This window comes from Lissotriton helveticus, chromosome 1_1 (assembly GCF_964261635.1).
Source record: "Lissotriton helveticus chromosome 1_1, aLisHel1.1, whole genome shotgun sequence".
NCBI classification, from domain to species: Eukaryota; Metazoa; Chordata; class Amphibia; order Caudata; family Salamandridae; genus Lissotriton; species Lissotriton helveticus.
The window spans coordinates 1,651,549,543-1,651,569,788 of record NC_136057.1 but is presented as its reverse complement, the minus strand read 5'-3'; the positions used below and the strand labels follow the sequence as shown (position 1 = coordinate 1,651,569,788).

The 20,246-nt window shown below is 44.4% G+C and overlaps 1 protein-coding gene across 1 annotated transcript in view; it reads right to left on the bottom strand.

The window, feature by feature from the left end:
- Positions 1-5,542: 5,542 nt before the first annotated feature.
- HIGD1C (HIG1 hypoxia inducible domain family member 1C) overlaps positions 5,543-20,246 on the bottom strand; it is a 40,837-nt gene continuing 26,133 nt past the window's right edge. The window contains exons 3-4 of the mRNA XM_078688842.1: positions 13,871-14,005; positions 5,543-5,883 (exon numbers count right to left, since the gene is read on the bottom strand). Coding sequence (XP_078544968.1) covers positions 5,819-5,883; positions 13,871-14,005 — 200 coding nt within the window. The 3' untranslated portion in view covers positions 5,543-5,818. The remainder of the gene's footprint in view (positions 5,884-13,870; positions 14,006-20,246) is intronic.

The following is a 20,246-nucleotide window of genomic DNA, read 5'->3' as shown; positions in this document are numbered from 1 at the left end:
TCCGCCAGGAGAGTACCAGCCACACCCCGCGATATCAATGCCTCATCCGGTCGTGGGGGCCCGAGAGGCCCGCAGTGAGGAACCGTCTCCAGAGCCAGGAGTGGCGCGGCCATCGAGAGCCGCCAGGATAGCAGGATGTTCAAGATCCCCTTAAGTGCAGGAAAACCTTCACAGTATCCGACACCCGGGCCTTGCGGCGGGCCCCCAGTGCTCGTCCGGGCCCGGCCCAAACAAATGGGGTTGGTCGCCATCTTGAGAGCCCGAACAGGCCGCGCGGCCAACAACCTCCGCCGGGGCGGCAGTCAAGCAGATGAAGTCCCGCCGACAGGCAGAAGAACACCCCGGACAGGAAGGGGGGCCACCAGAAGAAGGGGATTCGCCGGCCCCCCAATGTCACCAGTCCCGTTCTCCGAGTCCGGGCGGCAAAGAACAAAATGGCCGGACCGGAGAACAAAGGGGGAGGAAGCTGAACACACGAGGAACCCCAATAATGAAGGGCAGCGACACCATCCAAGGCTGCCGCCACACAGGAGTCTCTCAGCCAGGAACCTCCGGCTCACACGAACAGCGGACCTCCAGTCACCTCCAGCGCGCCCCGAAGGGCAAGCCCGCAGGCTGCATCCGGCCCAGGAGCCGGGACGAAGAACCAGGCCAGTCCGCCCTCGAGTCCCGGGAATGGTCGGGGGCACTGCACCGGACCCACAGCAGCCAGGACAACCGGAACAAGTGGTAAGTGCCTGCAGTGCGTCGTAGCAGTACCACACAGCAAGGAGGGCTTCCCGGGGCAGGATAAATGCAGGATAAATGTGAAAAACACAGGCGGGCGAACGGAGCCGAGCTAAAGCGCGGCCATCTCGGTCGCGAGCTAGGCTCCTCCCCCCGCTACCTCCAGAATTGACAAACATTTGGCCCACCGGAACGTATCCTTTGCCCATCCAGATGAAAATTCCTAGAATTAGGCCTGGCTACCAGGGCCGGACTGGCCGTAGCGGGCACCGGGCATTTCCCTGATGGGCCGCTAGGGTGGGGGGCGGTTTTGTTACCGAAGGTCGGAAATATCGGCCCCCTGTACCAAAAGCAGCCGGAACTGGCCCTCGCAAACTGCTTGGCTGTACTCTCCCCTCACCCCAGGGGGTGCCAGCCGAGCAGTTTGCCAGGGCCGGTTTCAGTTCCCTGTCCGGCTGTGCTGGCTACACATCGAGAAGTTGCTAGAAATTCATTTGAACAGTGGTGAAAGAGTTACCTCCAGCAAAGAAAAATACACATACAAAGCATCTTTAGAGCAAACGTTTATTAGTGCAATTTAAACATGAGCACATGTTCATGCCTCTCTTAAGACGGCAGGCAGAGAAAAAGGACATGGTCTATACAGCTTAGCACAGTGAGGAACCACGGCACGTGCTGACGCTGTATTCTGGTAGTGACCACAGCATCAGTGTGCGACTTTCCATTTAATTGTGCCCTTTAAAAAAAATAAAAAAAAACACTGACCCCCAATATAGTAGGGGCACTTGCGTCATGCTTAAGGCCACAAAAGATAGTGATGATTACGTTTTTGTGGCCAAAAGAATATTGTAGCAAAAGCTGCTGCAAGTGCAGCCCTGCATGAGGTCGCATTGCACGAAATTCCTGCTTATTCATATAAGGTGGGCGTAACGGGGTGGGAACAGTGTAAATACCTCTGCGATTTGGCGCAAAAACAGATGAATAAAGTCAGGCACAGATACGGGAGCCACTACCAAATTAAAACAAGCACAAACAATGGGCAAACAGATACTGAAAGATATTTCCACGTGTCTGCATACTTCATGTACTTCTTTCGGTAAGATTACACATATTACATGTTTTACCCTCGAGGGTCAGCCTGCTTGGGAAGAATTTTACTCTAAGCTGTACCTCGAGTACAAATTCACACAGGATGCTGCTTGTCCTCTGTGCCCTGGTGCAACACTAGATTGGTTTTAGCGTCACGCATTCTATTGTGACTAATTGCATTGAGAAATGCACTGTATTATTTGTGTTGGCACACACCTCATGTAACTAAGATGTAGCGAACATTCGGCCAGTCACACAACGGGGGGTGGGGGATGGGGGTGTTGAATCTTAGTAAATCCGTCCCTGTGTTCCAACTCCATTCTCCAAGTCTTGGCATGCTGTATGTACCAGTAGGAAGGCAACAGGCAACCTCAGAATGAACACAAAAGGATTTCTGGAGTGTCCATAGCACTGCCTTAAATAGGCTGGTACTAACCAGTACAGAGTACCGGCACTTCTCAGATTTCTCCGCCTGAGTACTGGAACTTCTTTTCAGGCAAGGAGAGTACTGGTACTCACAGAAGCAGCAGGGCTCAGGCCCTGAAGTACGGGTACGGGTAAAATGAAGCTGCCCACGCAGCGGGGCCCCATAGGAGGGCAGCCACCTTAGTGCCACATGAGGGCACTAATAGTACACAGGGCTAGTGTTTGGACCCCCGGGGGTCCAGTGCTACTGCGTCATTTCCGGTGCGTCAGTGAGCGGGGGTGGGGAAGGTTTATCTACCTCCCTCGCCCAGCTGGCGATCCTTTTCGCGCCGAGGCATCACACCGTTGTGTTAGACCTGGGTAATGCCCATCGAATCAGCAGGGTGTAAGTAAGAATGCCTGCCTTGGCGGGGGGCCCTGGTGGGGCGATCCAGAGGCTGAATGGTACATAGGGGTACCCTCTCCAGGAGCACAAGAAGGGTGCAAAAGCCATACAACTCCAGGAAGTCCTTATGGCAGGACCCTGAAGGAACGACAGCGCCCCGTTAGTCCTTCGGGCGGTTGTAAGCCTGAGCAACGGGGGGCTCGCCTGGATACGCTAGGCCCCCTCAAGGGGCATGAGTAAATGGGTGGACTGGTGGTCAAAAGGATGTAAGGGGTAACCCCCAAAATGGTTAGCACCGATTGGTTATGCCACAGTGCAATTTGGCTCTTCAGGTGGGCAGGACAGCATAGGGGAGGCCTGCCCTTGGATCGCCCGTAAGTTGACCCATTTTGTTAGCATATTTCTTGTGCAAAATAAACCTGCAGCAATGTTTTCTCCAACAACCAATGTGGCTTGTGTGTTCTTTATTAAGGTATTGCTGTGTTCGCGGGTTGGGTGTGTTGCAGATACTGGCACTATGAGGCTGCCTGTGGCCCACCCAGGGGGCCTCCAAAGGAGTGCGGCAACCTTAGTGCCACATGAGGGTAAACCTGACCGGGCTAGTGTTTGGACTGCCCAGGAGGGGCCGACGCTAATGTGTCATTTCCGGCGCTGCAGGGGCAGGTATATCTACCTCCCCCACCCAGCTGGGGATCCTTATCACGCAGTCTCCCTCCCTACCTCTTACCCGGCGTTTCGGCTTGAAGGGTGGCTAGGGTAGGAAGGCTGTTAACTTGTTATTTTGTGTTGCAGGCGGAGTTACAGGGTGATCCAGAGGCTAAATGGTACATTGGGGTACCCTCTTCAGGAGCAGAAAAAAGGTGCAAATGCCAAACTACCCCAGGAAGTCCGTATGGAAGGACCCTGGAGGAACGACGGCGCAACGTTAGTCATTCGGGCAGTTGTAAACCTGAGTAACCGGGGGCTTGCCTGGATATGCTCTGCCCCCTCAAGGGGCATGAGTAAATGGGTGGACTGGTGGTCCACAGGATGTAAGGGGTAATCCCCCAAAGTGGTTAGCACCGATTAGTTATGTCTTGGTGCAATTCTGCTCTTTTTCAGGTTGGCAGGACAGCACAGGGGCTGCCAGCCCTTGGATCGCCCGTAAGTTGACCCACCATGTTGGCATATTTCTTATGCAAAATAAATCTGCAGCAATGTTTTCTTCAACAACCAATGTGTCTTGTGTGTTCTTTATTATGGTATTGCTGTGTTTGTGAGTTGGGTGTGTTGCCGATATTGGCACTATGACCCTTTCAAATGGAGGGTGTTTATGTGCCGCTCTGGCAGGCAACGGATAGTGTATTCCTGTGCTGGTTTGCTCCTGCAGTGTTAGGTTCTAATTGGCCTCGCAACAAGAATGAGGAAGTGGCTAGAGCTACCGAAAGTGGAACTGGTGAACCTGGGTCGAATCCCGACGTTGGCTCATCATCCTGCGATTCAGGCCAACTCACTTAACCAACAGTGCTTAAGAAGAGTAAGATTTAATGCAAATGTTCTGATTGTCATTTAAAGCGCTCTAACGCCCTGGTGCCAAATTAGCGCTATATCAAATTGCCAATAATTAGGCCCTGCACGTATGACTTAGAAACTGATGAGTGCAATGATTCCTAATGTACGTGTTGGTAGCTGAGTGTTGGGGGACCTGGCTGAGTAAGGAGATAGTGAGCTGAGGCACGCAACACATAAATGGCCACATTTATAACAAAAAATTAATTTAAGGTCGCCTCAAATGCGGACTTGAATTTTCTTGAATGTATGCTTATGTGGCTATGCCCGCTGTCACAAGCCCACATGTAGTTGGAGAGCTGGAATGTAGTTGGAGAGCTGGAAGAGACAAGCTGCTCCTTACTCCCCGTCACGCCAAATTCCAGAAGGATTAGAATGTGGCTCTCACGGTGAGACTACACCCTCTCGGCAGTGCTACATCTTTAACTTTTTGTTTGGCTATATGATGTTTGTTTGAATGATTCAAAGTTCACCAACCTCTGATCCACGGCAAAGAAATGTGGCTATTGTTAAATGCCTGGCTCACAGCCACACCCCTAACTGCCCACCCAGTTCTAATTGGTGAGTACCAGCACTTCTAATTTACCATTTAAAGCACTGGCCATAGACGGACCAAGCGGCGGAAAACTGCCTACAGGTTGGGTAAGGATTACGACTTTCCAACTCTCTTGTTTGATAAATACCCAGTTTATCGGGGTTGGATTGGGTTTAGAAATCGGCCAGGGCACGCAAAAAAAAGGTGGCCCAAATTTGCATATTGCCTTTCCTCAAAACACTGCTTAGGCGAAGCTTTATAAACACCTGAAACCAAGTGAGGACACTTCTGCTCAGGGCCCCTGCCCTCTCTCAGTATGCAAACATTAATTGGCCAGCCCAGTGAGAGAAACGGAGTGACACCTCTGCCCGTTGATAAAAAGGAGAAAACAGACGCCCATCTGCCTCCTGAAAGGCCACTCTGGGCCCCTCTGGGCCACTGGCGACATCGGAAAACCAGACACGGCCCAAATCGGCCCCCCAGGTTGCCAAAAAAGCAGCCTACAGCTGGAACTTCGATACCGGCCCCTCAGCCATTGCCCGAGTGCCTGCCTTATCAATCCAACACTGCAGTTTACAAATGTTCCTTAAACCCTCCACAACATGACAGCGTGCATCAGGCTAGCCAACCGGATGTCCAAACTTTGAGGCACACGTGCGGTATGACGACACATCCGGGATCACACCTTCTCACCCGGATGTAGCAACGTGAAGTTCTCAGGTAGGCTATGGCAGCAGTGGAAACGGGCTTGGAAATCTTTACTTTCCCCTGGAAGAAATCAGCTGCCCACATCATATATTTAGAACGCCGTTTATGTTCACCTTGTGGCCACAGACAGTACAATATAACGCATTTATTTTTTAAAAGGGAGTTCTTAAACAGTACAATCAGCACACGACAGTGACACAGCCAGAAATACATCAAAGCTAAGAAAAGCTTATTTTCACGTCGGTCGATGACGCTGCCTGGCCCCTTTAATAGTGCACAGCTCTGACTTATTTCCAGATTGGCAGACAGAGGTCAAGCCAGGGACGAGCAGGGACTTGTGAACAGACAAGTGGAATCAACAGAAACATTTACTACACACATCGTAATGCTTGGGGAATAGTTCACTTTTCTGAGTGGTCTTCAAACTGTGGTTTGATGTACTCCTTGTACATGGAATATATGACACCTATAACAAAGGGATAAACAAGATATACAACATTAGCATGACAATGTCTACTACAGCGTGTAACAGGTCTTTTTAATGCAGTTGTCGCCTAAATGGGTTTTATTTCTCACAGTAGGTCTTGCACAGCAGCTTGTCAATAGCTCTCTGGAGAAGAATACAGTGGTATTGGACTGCTCAGTCTGGCACTCTAGAACTGTCAGATGGGCCTGCTCAGGCGTGCAACGCTCATTGGGCTCAATGGCTTCAACCCCAACTCCCAACACCCCCCCCCCTTTCCTGGGGACACACGCAGACAGTTTTTGAGCTTATCGCAGCCGCACCACAGTACTTCACAGGTTTTTGAAATACTATTTATGTGTTATTCACCCCTTCATCTCCACTCCACCTATTACTGGAAGAATTACCCCCCGCCCCCCAAATTTGGCTCTAGTTGCGCCTCTGGCCTGCTTAAAGGGCCCGTGTGTGGGAGACTGGTTTTGTGATCCCGAACACTAGCCCACACGATGGCCCTCTCGCGCTAGCCCAACTGGCAGTGACAGAGTGCTGAAAGGGCAGCCTTGCATTGGAATGTGGCTCATTTGTAAGATCACACTATCTTAATGCAACGGCGAGCGGCTACACCTGCAAAATTCATCTAATCTGAAAGTCACGTTGGGGGGGGGGGGGGGGGGGGGAGGCGTTAGGGGAATCTTGATTGGATCCTGTACAGTTTGAAGATGTAGTGGAATAGCGACGACTGCTTGTCCTGAACTTACTGCAGTTATCGGTTTTCCTGGATAACGGTGACATTGCAATACTGAGTTTACACTTTAAAAACATGTCATCAACCAATATGAATCCTTGAAAAACAATTTTATTAAGTTTCATGTTGAAAAAACAGCTTACAAATGCACATACATATAAGGGGGGCTTGTTTTGATCACTACTGTAGACTGCTACAATACAATAATAACACACACAGGGTTAAGAGTTTCAAAACTTTTAAATTATTGTTAACATGTTGAGCAATAGGCAAACGTTAAAAAAAAAAATTGTCCCTCCATTTATGGATTTTAGAAAAATATATAAATCCTGTCATACAAAATAAAAAATGTGCACCCAGCATCACCATACAAATAGATACTACATTATTGATATATCACGACATCAGTGTACCATAAATACTACTATATTGCTCAATACTACTACTACTACTACATCGTTTCGGCTTGGTTACTGATAAACGTACGTTTATAGGCTAAAGTTAGTTCAGTCTCAATGTAATTTTAGTGTGGAAAATAGAGAGAAACCCCTCAGACCAAGAAGACAGGGTTTAAACAACCAAACAGCACAAGAGATTCTCCTTGGTGAGTCATTAAAAAGTAAATACACTCACATCCAGTCACAACAATCAAACTAATTTGATACCACAGGAATTTTGAAAAAACATAGATCATGTATTTATATATTAATTAAACATTCATACAATAGATAGCACAATGTACCGAATTAACAATAATATAAAAGAAAAATATGCAAAACAACATCAATGAAGGCAGAGAATTATGTTTCCCATAGATATTTGTTTGGGAGGAGTCATTAAACAGGTTTGTCCTCAGGAAGGTTGTATATAAGGCTTAAGACCACTGAAACACGTTGATGGAACACATAAAACATTGCCCATGCCCACAGAGCATGGACAATTTCAATATGTCACTGAACGTACTCCTCTACACTCAGTGACACACAAAGTGGAAGTGTATCTTCTTATGAGAAACCGGTTGGAGTGTCTTTTAGATTATCCCCCTTCACTGATGTTATTCTGCATATTTGTCTTGTATGTTATTGTTGTTAATTCGGTACATTGATTGTGCTATGTAACAATACTTTTTAATGTATGATTTTTTTAATGAATATATTATCTATGTGTTTCTTCAAAATTCCAATGGCATCAAATTATTTTGATTGTTGTGACTGGATGCGAGTGTAGTTACTTTTTAGTGATTCAGCAAAAAAAATCTCTTGCGCCGTTCAATGTAATGTTAGTAGATCAGTCTTATGGTAAGATTTTTGTGTTTTTAAAAACAACTTCTTTAACATTTTTATAGTAATAAAGGAAAACATTAATTTCATCAAGATTTTTGTATGCGAGCACCAATCAATATATCGTGTGTTAGTATTCATCTCAGGCAAGGTACCAGATTACAATCTTCCTCATTTATATCAGAAAGTATATTGCCATGTTCCCAATCATTACACATTCTATAAATATTGAGTAGTTTATTGGCGCTAAAGTGTTTTTAGACATCATTCCCAACAATTTCATCTATATGACTTATTATCTTAATTCCATTCGTCCAAGGTAGTATTGTATCTTATCTGCCAGTGCAACCATCATTTCTGCCCTCAGGGCTAAGTCTGCCACTGCACACATCATCCCACCTAATGGCCTAATAGGGGGCTCCTTAGCCATATTCCTTTCTCACAGATCCTTTCCCATGCTTATCCAGTAGGGTCAATGGGGTGAAGTCAATCTATAGCTATTCAGCTAACAGTATTGTGAGCTTGTGTCGTATTTACCATTAGTCTTAGTGTAAGGTTAAGTTACTCTTAGTGTAAGGTTATGCTTAAGTAGAGGGTAAGCAGTAAGGGTGAGTGTAAGCTTTAGGGTTGTTGACGCTCAGTCATGGGTCCCATGAAGGCTGATCGAAGTCCGAACTTCTGTTGGTCATGCCCAGCTCCATAGGGAACTTATTAAAGATATGAACCTCCCAGATTCATTAACCCCTATTGGCCGACGGCAGCACTACCTGCCCAGTGCTGCAGTCGGCCAATGGCCGACGCGGCCCCGCCCGTTTTGCGGAAGTGCCGCACTTCCGCAAAATTGGCGGCCCATGAAACGGGTTAATACTGACTTTGGCTAAGGGCTTCGGGTAACTGGATAACTGCTTCCACCTCATTTTATCAAATGGTTTTTAAGAACAAGCAGGACAGGAAGTCATCTAGAAGGAGGAATTTTCTTTTTGAGTTTCGGAGCCCACCCCCATCAAACCGTGCCACAACATAAACACTTGTGAGAAGGGTTCCCCTCAGGCTACTCACACCTATAAGTTCATTCTTTCAAAACCACCAAGTCTCTGGGACGTTAATCCCGAGATATCCACTTATCTATGCGGACTAAGTCTACTCTATTCTATTGCTCTTGTGAACTATGCAGACGACACACAGCTTATCTTGTCATTGGAAGGAAACAACTCCTGTCACTGAAAAATTTCCATGCCTGTATACAGGACACTGCACAATGGTTAAAAAATAACTATTTACAATTCAATGGTGATAAGACGGAGATCTTGTGCCGAGCAGCTGGGAAAGTTCTGTCTGTACTTCCAATGGGGTTCTGACCTATTCCTACGGCTGCACCACTGCTACCCTCTGAGACGGTGCATAACTTGGGAGTTAGTCTCGATAACAAGTTGAGTCTAGAGACTCAAGGGAACAAAACGATCTGGAGCTGTTTCTCCCTTATTAGAGTTTTTCGGAAGGTCCTTCCGCAGTTGCCAACACAGGCCAGAGCACTGATAGTTAGGAGTGTCATCCTGAGCAGACTGGACTATTGCAATGCTTTGCTGCTGTAGTCCCCAAGCTGTTTGAATGGGAGACTCTAGAGGATCCAGATAATGGCGGCCAAGCTAGCTCTAGCGAGACCACGACGCTCATCAGCCTCTCGGGCCCTTTGGAGCTCCACAGGAGTACTACAGAGGATACAATTGAAGTCGCTCTGTATTGTTTTTAAAGCCCTGCACGGCCTTGGGCCCAAACCATTGCAGAACAAATTTGAATGGTATGCCCCCTCTCGCAGTCTCCATTCCTCCTCAGCTAAACTGGTGAGAGTGCCCATGTTCAGAACAAAAAAATCAGGAGCAAGGGCCTTTAGTATTGCAGCGGGACAACTCTAGAATAAGCTTCCAACCGACCTCAGACAGATGGAAAACCTGCTGCTGTTTAGGAAGAAATTAAAGACCTGGCACTTTCCCAGAGTATAACGCTAGTTCTTCCATTCTTACTAGAATTTTGTCCCCTTGTAGCACCTGGGATCGGTAGGGCACACGTATCTTAGCGCCAGGATACCCGTAGGGTCACAGTGCACTTTATAAGTTCTGATAAAAATAACAATAACTAGATTCTTACTGAAGGAATGAGCCAGCTCCCACTGAAGCATGTAATCCTTGCTAAAGTGGTTACCAGAAAGTTTCAGCCACATGTATATCAATTTCATCTTCTAGGTCCATAGCTATGGGCCTCCAGTTATGTCACAGACCCTGCCTTTATTGAAGTACTTGATTACATTTGATCAACAGTTGACTAAGATAAGCAGGGTCTCTTGGTCCTATTAAATCCCTTTTACCATAAAGAAGATGAACCCTGACAACCCGTTGTACAGCCTTGTGTACTAAGCCAAAAGCTCAAACTAGAGCCTTGTTGTTCATTAAGTAGACCCATGTACTCCTTCACACCGATACGCAAACTCGCAGTTGCTTTTCCCCAGCAAAAACACGTCTAAGCAGATGAAGCTTTAATTTCTCATCAAGATCAGGGATTGCCAGAGAACATGAATAACTTGGTCAGTTGCCTTAACAAAAGTAAAGACGAGTATTTTCAACCACACTCAAACCATTTTTGGCAACACCCTTACCATCAGCAGCAGAGTGAGAAAGCTTGGCTTCTTCATGGACAACACCTCTTCAATAAAGCTCAACCTGATCACTCTGTAAGTACAATCCTGTTTCTTCTATCCTGCCTCCACAAGAGCAATGGATTTGTTCATGTTGTGCTTTGTCCTATCCTTATTGGTACTCTTGTGAACTCCTCCTAAGAAAACTGCAGCTGTTCTTTAGTAGAACTTCCAACGGTGGAGATATTCACGGGCTTCTAACAGTTAAACAGAGTTTCAGGAAAAGAGTTCACATGACTTCTGCCAGGTGGTCCCTTCGGTGTTTATCTGTTCAGGCAAGAATTCAATGCACATGTTTGTGAGGTTTACATAAATGCTCCTAAAGGTCAACTAAAATTCATGTTTACCCCTTTAAGAACCCACTCTTTTTTCATGCTCTCAATCTTGCAACAATTGTGGGATGTCAGTTTAGAGTTTTCCTTCACACTGATTTTGCCCTGAAGGCTCTAATTTTCGTTCTGCAGAAAACACTTCACTCACAGACCAGTGCCAAAAGAGTTTTGTGTGTCAGCACGCTAATTTCTCAGAACAGTAACTCACCCCATGTTTGCACCTTTTTGAAGCTGCAGTCACCCTTCACAACTAAGCAGTATGAAGCGAAGGCTTGTTGGAAGTTGTTCTTACTGAACAAGACGGAAGTTTCATATTCGAAGGTAAGAGTGGCCATAGTAATGTTGGAGGTATTTTTAATCAGCTTTAATGTTAGGCAGTCAAACTAGACCCATCCAAGAATGATGTTTTAGCCTGTATACATTTGGAACTGTGCAGTGAACTGTTTGTTCAGGGAGCAGGCCTAAAGGGTTGACCCTTCGAAATCCTTTGGGAGACAAGTAGCAAGTGGTCTGTACACAAAAAATAGATTGTTATGAATTTACCCGTTATGAATTATTAGAGAATCTAGGACAATGTGATGATGCCTTTTTTCTTATAGCCTCCTGGAACAATCTTAAATTCAGGCAAAATAAAGTAAGTTGCACATGCAACAAGCTTTGGCAAAGCCAAAAGGTCTCACGTATGCTAGATATATTGACGTTGCCAAAGTTTTTTGCCATGTTGTAAGCAGGACTGATGAAGTAAACAAGAAAAAGGCACAATCATACAGTCAACACTAGCCGCGTCTTTTTTTTTTTTTACTTTGAACCATGCTGCACAGCAGTTGGCTATTGTACAACATTGCGCAAAAACACATTGACAAAGTCAATATATCTTGTATAGGCAAGACCTATTGGTTTTGCCAATGCTTAAGAAAAAATAAGAAAAAAAATCGCTGTGATGCAGCCAGTGCTAGTCGCATCACATTTTTTTCTGGCGAGGGAAGAGGCAAGCAATAATGAAATTACGGTGTTGGAGTATGGGACAAGCAATGACTGGGTAGGGGTGGGGATACTGGATAAGTGATGATGGGGAAGTAGGTAGGGGGACAGGTAAGTAACAACAGGGTGAGGCGGGAAATAGCTCAAGCAACAAAGCAGGAGAGGGATGGGACAAGTAACAAGTGGGTAAGGGGACAGGAATGGGTCAAAAAACAACCCGGGTGGGTGGGGGGGTAGATGGAGCAAGCAAAAGGGCAACAACTCCAGAGGGGGGCGGGTACGCAATACCTCTGAGTAAGATGTGGGTGGCAGATCGGACGCACTCTTATGGAGTGCTACAACTTATTGAGTAAAAAAAATAGTACCTCCGGAAGCACATGAGCACGAGGAGGACTATGGCTGCCAACAGCATGCTGTACTTGGTCCATGCTCCATGGAAGGCACAAACACACAAATAGAAAGTGAAATTGGCACTCGTTGACCAATGAGAAGCAGGAAGACTAATAACCATGAAGCCAACCGCGGGCTCTAAGCCCCCTGTATGCACACAAAATGTCTTACAAGTGACAGCGCATGTGCTGTCTCAGAAGAGACCTACAAATGGTAGACTCATTTGAAACAGTGCTAGCTGCGGTCTTTCAAGAATTAACGTTAGATGATCAACACTGTCTGGTTTCCAATACATGGCAACGAACAAGAAGATAAATGGACAGCTAGCTGAACAAAGAAGACACCCTTTTAAGAATATTGATAATCTGGTGCTACCCAAGTGAATTTTGTCTACTATGTAGTATGTAAAGGTAGAGAGTAGAGTCCCTCGGACATATGATTGTTGCTCTCTCAGTAGCTAGGAGGAAAACAGAATTATGCCATGGGATACGTGATTAGTCTACTATGGAGATATACCAGGCGTTTGCTGATTCGGAGAGGATCTTATTGGAATTGTAGCATAATTGGAAATAATGGAGCTGCTACTGGACTGGCAAGATATGATCCAGCTACAAATGTTTTGTATCATGTATATACTTTTTAAAGGTCTGCATGGAGAACAGAATTTATGTTACAACAATAGCTTCAAATGTGAGCCCACGTAACTGCTGATTTTGAGTCATTTAATATTTCAAAAGCATTAGACTTTGGTTGTAATTGTGTGTGATTGGTGCTCCAACGTATCCTCTTATAACGCACAACCACATCCTGGCTGCATGAAAACCACAAGCTCCACTTGAATTAATGCAGCAACTTCCAGATCTATGTACAATCCTTTGATCTTGGCATATCTTCAGCCACAAGGTTGAAAAATAGCACTAGTCATGTGTTTCTCCTCAAAGCCTCATTGTCTACAAGTTTAAGATTTAGTTTTCCAGGTTATTCAGTAGGTCTTACATCGTCAGGGTTTTTCCAGTGTTTTTTTCCACCATGGTTTGCTACAAGCTTTTTTTGTATAACTGAGCTAAAATGTATAGGCAGTTTCTAATTCTCAAATTGCAGGGGTACGCTGCAAGTAAGGTGCAACAAAAGTGAGGTTTCGGTTTATTCCAGTCCTACAACCCAGTCTCAGAATAACCAGTGCACCTGGAATATACGCTAGGCATGAACTCCCTTTTAAATAAGAAGGTTTCCAACTTCTGTTGCTATTGGCACAATGTATAACCATTTCTTTGCTGTCTTTTTCCTGGAATGAGCTTCATGTGTATACATCAAGTTATTATATGCCAGTGGTGTTAGGAAAAGTGTGCCTTTGCTGCTGAACTAAACTCATCTTTCATATGCACCTTCCGTGGTTCATTCAAGTGGCAGATGGCTACAGTACCTGCACGTTAAATTAAACAAAAGGCTTGGAAGGTGTCACTTGATGGGGCAACACCAAATAAATTACCCACATAAGGAGTGGTAGTCACTTGTTGTGCTAGGTAACTTGATGGCAGGGAAATATGTGTGATGAAGAAAGAATAACACTCACCAAAAGTCATGGCTCCCACTACAAATCCTTGGGCCCCAACACGCATGTGGATGAGATGCACGGACATCTTCTGATCTCCTCTGTGCTTCAGCCTGTAGAGGCCATATGCCACCACAGCAAAGCAACCAGCAATACCTGGAGGGCAAAAAACAAGACTCCACAAAGTTCACAAAAAATGGAAATAATCTACTCCAGATTGTACCTGGTCTGGAGTATCTTGAACTGACCTACATCTGGAATACCAAAACAACATTGTGGCACACTGGCGCATGTTTCTGTTTTAACTAAAATCTATGAATGTTAATGTTAATCAGGAACGCATGCATCAACAGTTTGGGATAGACTACTTTATAGGCAGCCATTTAAATACTCCCTGTTTTTTGAGGGCCAAAGACCGTTATCAACTGCTAGGCGAAAAGTAGATTATCCAACATGGCAGTTTAGTTGCCAGAGAGGCGGTATTTCCAGCAAATCAGCTTGCACATTTCCAGGTAGATTTGTGATATACGTCACAAATTGACTGCAATCTGAATTCAGTCTTGGCTTTAACGTTTTGAATGCTGGGGACAAACATATCCATTTGATAAGATTTATTTAATGCTGTACGATTACCTCATCATAGCGTTGCATAAATATATATATATATATATATATTTTTTTTTTCCACTGAACAAAAGAAAAGATTACATGGACGTTACAGTTGGGAAACAAAAATTTTAAAAAACCATAGAAATTCACTGCAAAAAAACAAAGGTTAGGCGCACATTTCACTCGTACAAAACCAGAGAAATTCAACAGTTATAGTTACCTGAGCTGAACAAAAATGTACGCCCCATCAATGCACTGCTTATGGCGATCCCATTGCTGTGCCCATTTTTAGAGGTAGGAACATGGTGTTGGTGTACCGCCTATTACTCCTGCTGTGCCAAAAGTTGTAAACGGGCCCTAGATGGATTGGCCAGAGAGGGTTAAAGTGTCAGCAATTGCTGCCTTTGGTTAAAAGCATTATGACTGCCCAACCCCCTAACCTCAGTGTGTTAGTGGGTCTGTCAGTGGGTGCATCATTGTCTGAGTGGGTTTATCATTGAGTGTCTCAGCAGCTGAGAGGGCCTCTGACTGGGTGTATTAGTGTCTGAGTGGGCGTGAGAGTGGGTGCATGAGTTTCTGAGTGGGTCTGTCAGAGGGTGTCTCAGTAGCTGAGAGGGCCTCTGACTGGGTGCCTTAGTGTCTGAGTGGGCGTGAGAGTGGGTGCATGAGTTTCTGAGTGGGTCTGTCAGAGGGTGTCTCAGTAGCTGAGAGGGCCTCTGACTGGGTGCCTTAGTGTCTGAGTGGGTGTGTGAGTTGGTGCATGAGTCTCTGAGTGGATCTGTCACTCAGTAGGACTGTGACTGGGTGCATTAGTGTCTGAGTGGGCGTGCGAGTGGGTGCATGGGTCTGTGAGTGGATGCATCAGTCTCTGAGTGAGTTGTTTAGTAGGTACATCAGTGTCTGAGTGGGTTTGTGAGTGAGTATGTAAGTAAATCTGTCAGGAGGTGCATGAGTCACTAAGTGTGTCTGTCAGTGAATGGGTGAGTCTGAGTGGGTCTGTGAGTGGGTGTGTGAGTGCCTAAGTAAAATTGAGGGTGGGTGTGCGTGTGTATGTATATAGTCATATATAATATATATATTTTTTTTCAGCAAAATTTGCGACAACTTTGCGATGTTCGCGAAAGCACAGCGACGTTACACGGGGGCCGCGCTAAAGGTCACGGCGTATTCACAAATATTGCGTGAGCGGGGAAAAACAATTTTTTTTAAACAATTGCTTTTGGACACAACTTGTGGCATTAACACTACATCTTGCCAAACATTGGGTCAGAGTACCTCTACCTGGACCCCCCCTCCCCCTTTTTATCAGCTTTATACCGAATTTTCAGCCCCCGGAGCAGTTCCCTGACCCATGAAATGGCAGCCGCAACTTTCTCTAAAGGTTGCGACTAGCCAATCACAGCATTTTTGTGATGCACGCACTTGCAATTAATTGCGAAAACATTGTGAAATATCTGCGGCCACAGATATCGCTATTAAAGCACAATCTGCATAACCAAATTTACCTTTCTGTCAAAATTTGGTGTAATTCTGTCTTGCAATTTGGGTTGCAGGCGTGTTTAAAGGTCCTATGGGAATTAACATGGAAAAAGACACTTTTTTTTTAACATCCTTTTTTCTTGCCCCCTGCTTCACGGATCACCCTGAAACTTTCCATAGACAAGACCTAACTTGACACTTTTCTGGGGGAAAATGTCATGAAGATGCGTCAACCGGAACCAAAGTTATAGGCAAGTCAAAAAATGCTATTCCTATGGAAACCTTGTCCTAACTGTAACTACCTACTGGCAACTATTTACATATATAATCACCAATATTCCCAAACTGTCAAACTCAAATGTCTGTTTTTGTAGCAGACCTTTTGATGCATAGGATTAGCATAGTGCCGTCCAAGCTAAGCTGAAAAATGACAAAAGCCTTTTACCACTCAAGGCACAGTATTAAAGCTTTAAATTGGTAAAAATACCAACCCAGCCAACATGGAATAAATAAAAGCAGTCTTTGGCCTGTGTTTCTCTCTTTAGAGCTAATGAGATAGATGTAGCTTTGTCGAGGCACAAGGAAGCACCCGGTAGAAATCGGAAAGGGTATTACTTTGACTTATAGGAGGTGCTCATACTGTGGCTGGAGTGGTAAAAAGCTTTATCATTTTTCAGCTCAGCGTGGATGTCATTAGCTAATCCTATGCTTAAAGACTTTGCTGGAAAAATGGCAAATTACTTTGTCACTTTTCTAGCTTGGCGTGGATGGCACTATGCTATCTATGCCATCCTAAAACAGACATTTGAGGTGAGCAATTCTGGAGTGTCTGTGTGTTCTAGAGTGCTCCAGATAAAGGAGCTGCCCACGGTTCCCTACTTCCTTTTTTGCATAATTAATGCAGTTCAATAACACATCTTATTTAGAACAAGTGTACCAATAAATACGATGCCCACAATTGACATCACAGTGCAAAGCTGTTATTACCCAAGTAGAGTGCATTGTCTATGAGTACTTTAAATAAAAAAAGAACATTGAATAAACCATACACGCAGATCCACTGAATGTGATATTCTATTTACTATCATTGGTGACAGGACCCGCTCTAGGCTTTTTTTTCTTATTAATGTTGACCCTTTACCCACAATCAACAATTTTAATAAACAGTGTATTACGCTTATCAAATCTATATGTATACACACATATATAATCTCTATAGATATACGTATGATGTAAAAACAAAGAACTCTTTATCACTCTCTCTCTATATATATATATATATATGTGTGTGTATATATATATATATGTGTGTGTGTGTATATATATATATATATATATATATATAGAGAGAGATTTTGTTTTTACATTATATAGAGAGCGAGCGATTTCTTTGTTTTTACATTATATATACATAAATATAGAGAGAGAGAGAGAGAGAGATTTATTTGTTTTTACATCATACACCTGCACCTAGTAATTCATTTTGGTAGATGAGTGGAAAAGGAAGCCTGTAATACATTTCTGACTGCAAACGAAACCTAGAGAAGATAGACATAGATCAATGTTTACAAACCAGCAGGGAATGATCAAATCACGTTCCTATTCAGTTTGCGCAAGTTCCCTTCTGGTTTAATACAGTAGCCCCAATTCACTTCTCAGCTTAGCCTTCACGTTCGCTGTTGTTGGTTTGTGTCTCAATTCAATTCAATTAGATCTTTATTCGGTTATTTGCAAGAAAAAACAACCATAAAAGCACAATTTAATATACATCATAAAAACAAATTGATAAAAGAAACCACATTGTCCACAGGAATAAAACACAATTGATCTGTAGGTGAATATATACAACAATATATACAACAATATCAAGCATTATCCCTTCATGCTGATTCTAAATTTTAGGGCTAATTTTAAAAAACTGATTACAAATAAAGTGCATTCGTTATTTAGCAGCTTTAGGTAACAAAGTGCAGGTTTAATCTGGGTAAAATTCAGTCTTTTAAGAAGAGGCTTAAGGTAAACCCTCCGAGGAATATCATAAAAAGGGCAAAAGAATAAAAAATGCACCAAATCCTGCGGAGACACAGAGTCGCAGCCGCAGGCAGGTAACACTTGGCCTTGATGGCTGCCTCTTGGAATGGCTAGCATTAAATGAAAGAGGTTCAGCCGAAACCTAATTAACAAAAAACGGTCAAAGCTCGACATTGGCCAAGTCAGATATGGTTCCATACATAGTGTAGTTTGTATGACAACATAATTTCTAATGCTGCTTTTCTTTAGGTCCACCTCCTCCCGCTGGAATAGCTGTGAAAAAAAGAAGGTGTTTTTCACAAACTTTACGTCGGTTACGGTAATTGAGTCGGGATTTGAGAAGAGTTCCGGACGCCCCAACGCAATGAAACAATTTTTCAAGTATTTTAGCCACGGGATTTTTAACATGTTATCCCATGTCAGTGCTTCTCTCAGGAGCTGGTGGTTTAACAGGAGGTCCTTATTTAGCCAGCATTTCAGCCAGAATGTTAAAGGCCGAAGTGCAATGGTGTCACCTAGATATGGGGAACCTAACTCCTCGTGCACTATGAAATTGGCAGTTCCTCTTGGAACCCCCAGAAGCTGTTTCAAAAAATTACTTTCTGCTACCACCAAGTCCTTAACATTCGTGTGCCCCCATAACTCACTTCCATAGCAGCCTATTGCCACACTCTTGGCCTGATATACTTTTAGCAAGGCGGCAATTGGCCGTTTCCCCATTTTCCTCGCAAAATTAAAAATTGCTGCATTTACCCGTGTTATCTCCACTTTTTTCTTCTGTACAGCGGGGCCCCATTTCAGTTGGTTATCAAACAGGACCCCCAAGTATGAGAAGGTTTTAGTCGTGGGAATCTTCTCCCCGTTTACATGAAATGCAAACTCTTTCTTGTGTGCTGTGCCTACATTCATAACAAAAGATTTTGAGTTATTAATGGAGAGATCACGGGATTTCATAAATATAAAAAAAGTGTTAAGCAGCAGTTGGAGCCCTTTTGCGGTCCTTGCCAACAAAACGGTGTTGTCCGCATACAGTAAAACAGGTAACCCTGGTAGATCAGCCTGGTCTAAAACCATATTGAATTGTAGACATTATATTATTTTCATCAGCCCAGGTTGTTAGCCTATTCAGGATTACACCGCCTACTACTTTTACGACCGAATCAATTAAGGATATTGGTCTGTAGCAGGATGTGCTGTTTCGGTCCCCTTTTTTAAAAACGGGGACTATTGTGGACAACCCCCAAGACTTTGGGCATCCATGGTCAGCGGCTGCATTGAATACAGCAGAAAGAACGGGGGCCCAAAGTGATGTCTTTGATTTAAACAAGTCTGGAGGCACACCGTCGGGCCCGGGTTCTTTCCTGCTGGTTAAACCCATGATGCCCTTCTCCACCTCACAAATGTTGAAACGCAAGGGTTTAATACCTGGGACACCTATCTCATATATAGGTTGTGGTATATCGCTGTTAAAAATACGACTAAAATGAGAGACCCAATCATCTTCAGAAGTATTGGTACCTAGGGGGGAATCACCTATGGAAGCAAAAAGGGGTGTGTTTACAATACCCCAAAATTTAGAGCTATTACCAAGTATTTCTGGATCTAACAGGTTTCCCCAAGTGGCCGCTTTTACTTCTGCTTTGCGTTTAACCAGAGCCCTTTTATAGGCGAGCCGAGCTGCCCTGATGTTTACCTGGTCCCTTGGACTGGCTTTGAGGGCTGACTTTAGGTCACGGCTTGCCTTAGAGCAAGCATTGTCAAACCACTTTGGCGCATTACAGATCCGGCCTGTAGAGGCTACTGTTAGCATTCCCCCAACTTTAGTAACTATACCATCAAATGCAAATAACATTTCCTGTGCTGATGTTGTGGGAGATACGCAGGTGGATAACTCAGTGTTACATGTCCTATTGATCTTCTCAGAAAGTTCAGCCGAGTTCACCCTTTCCCACTTTAGACGTCTATTACCGTCCGTACATTTTAGGACCCCACTGTCTGGCCTTTCTTCTAATACATTGAGGAACGTCCCTCCAAAACAAATACAAACAGGGTTGTGGTCACTCAGTGAGTTCTCTAAAATTTTAAAACCAGAAATACAGGGACTAAGGTTGCTAGAATAAAGAATGTGATCGATATAGGAACCCCCACGCTGCCATTAAAGGTAGGGATTTCATAAAAGGTGTAATCATCCACCTGAGCCATGGCAGTGACTAGGTCGAAATCATCCATGAAGGCATTCAACAAATTTCCTCGGGGGTATGATCAAAATGTAAGCCTT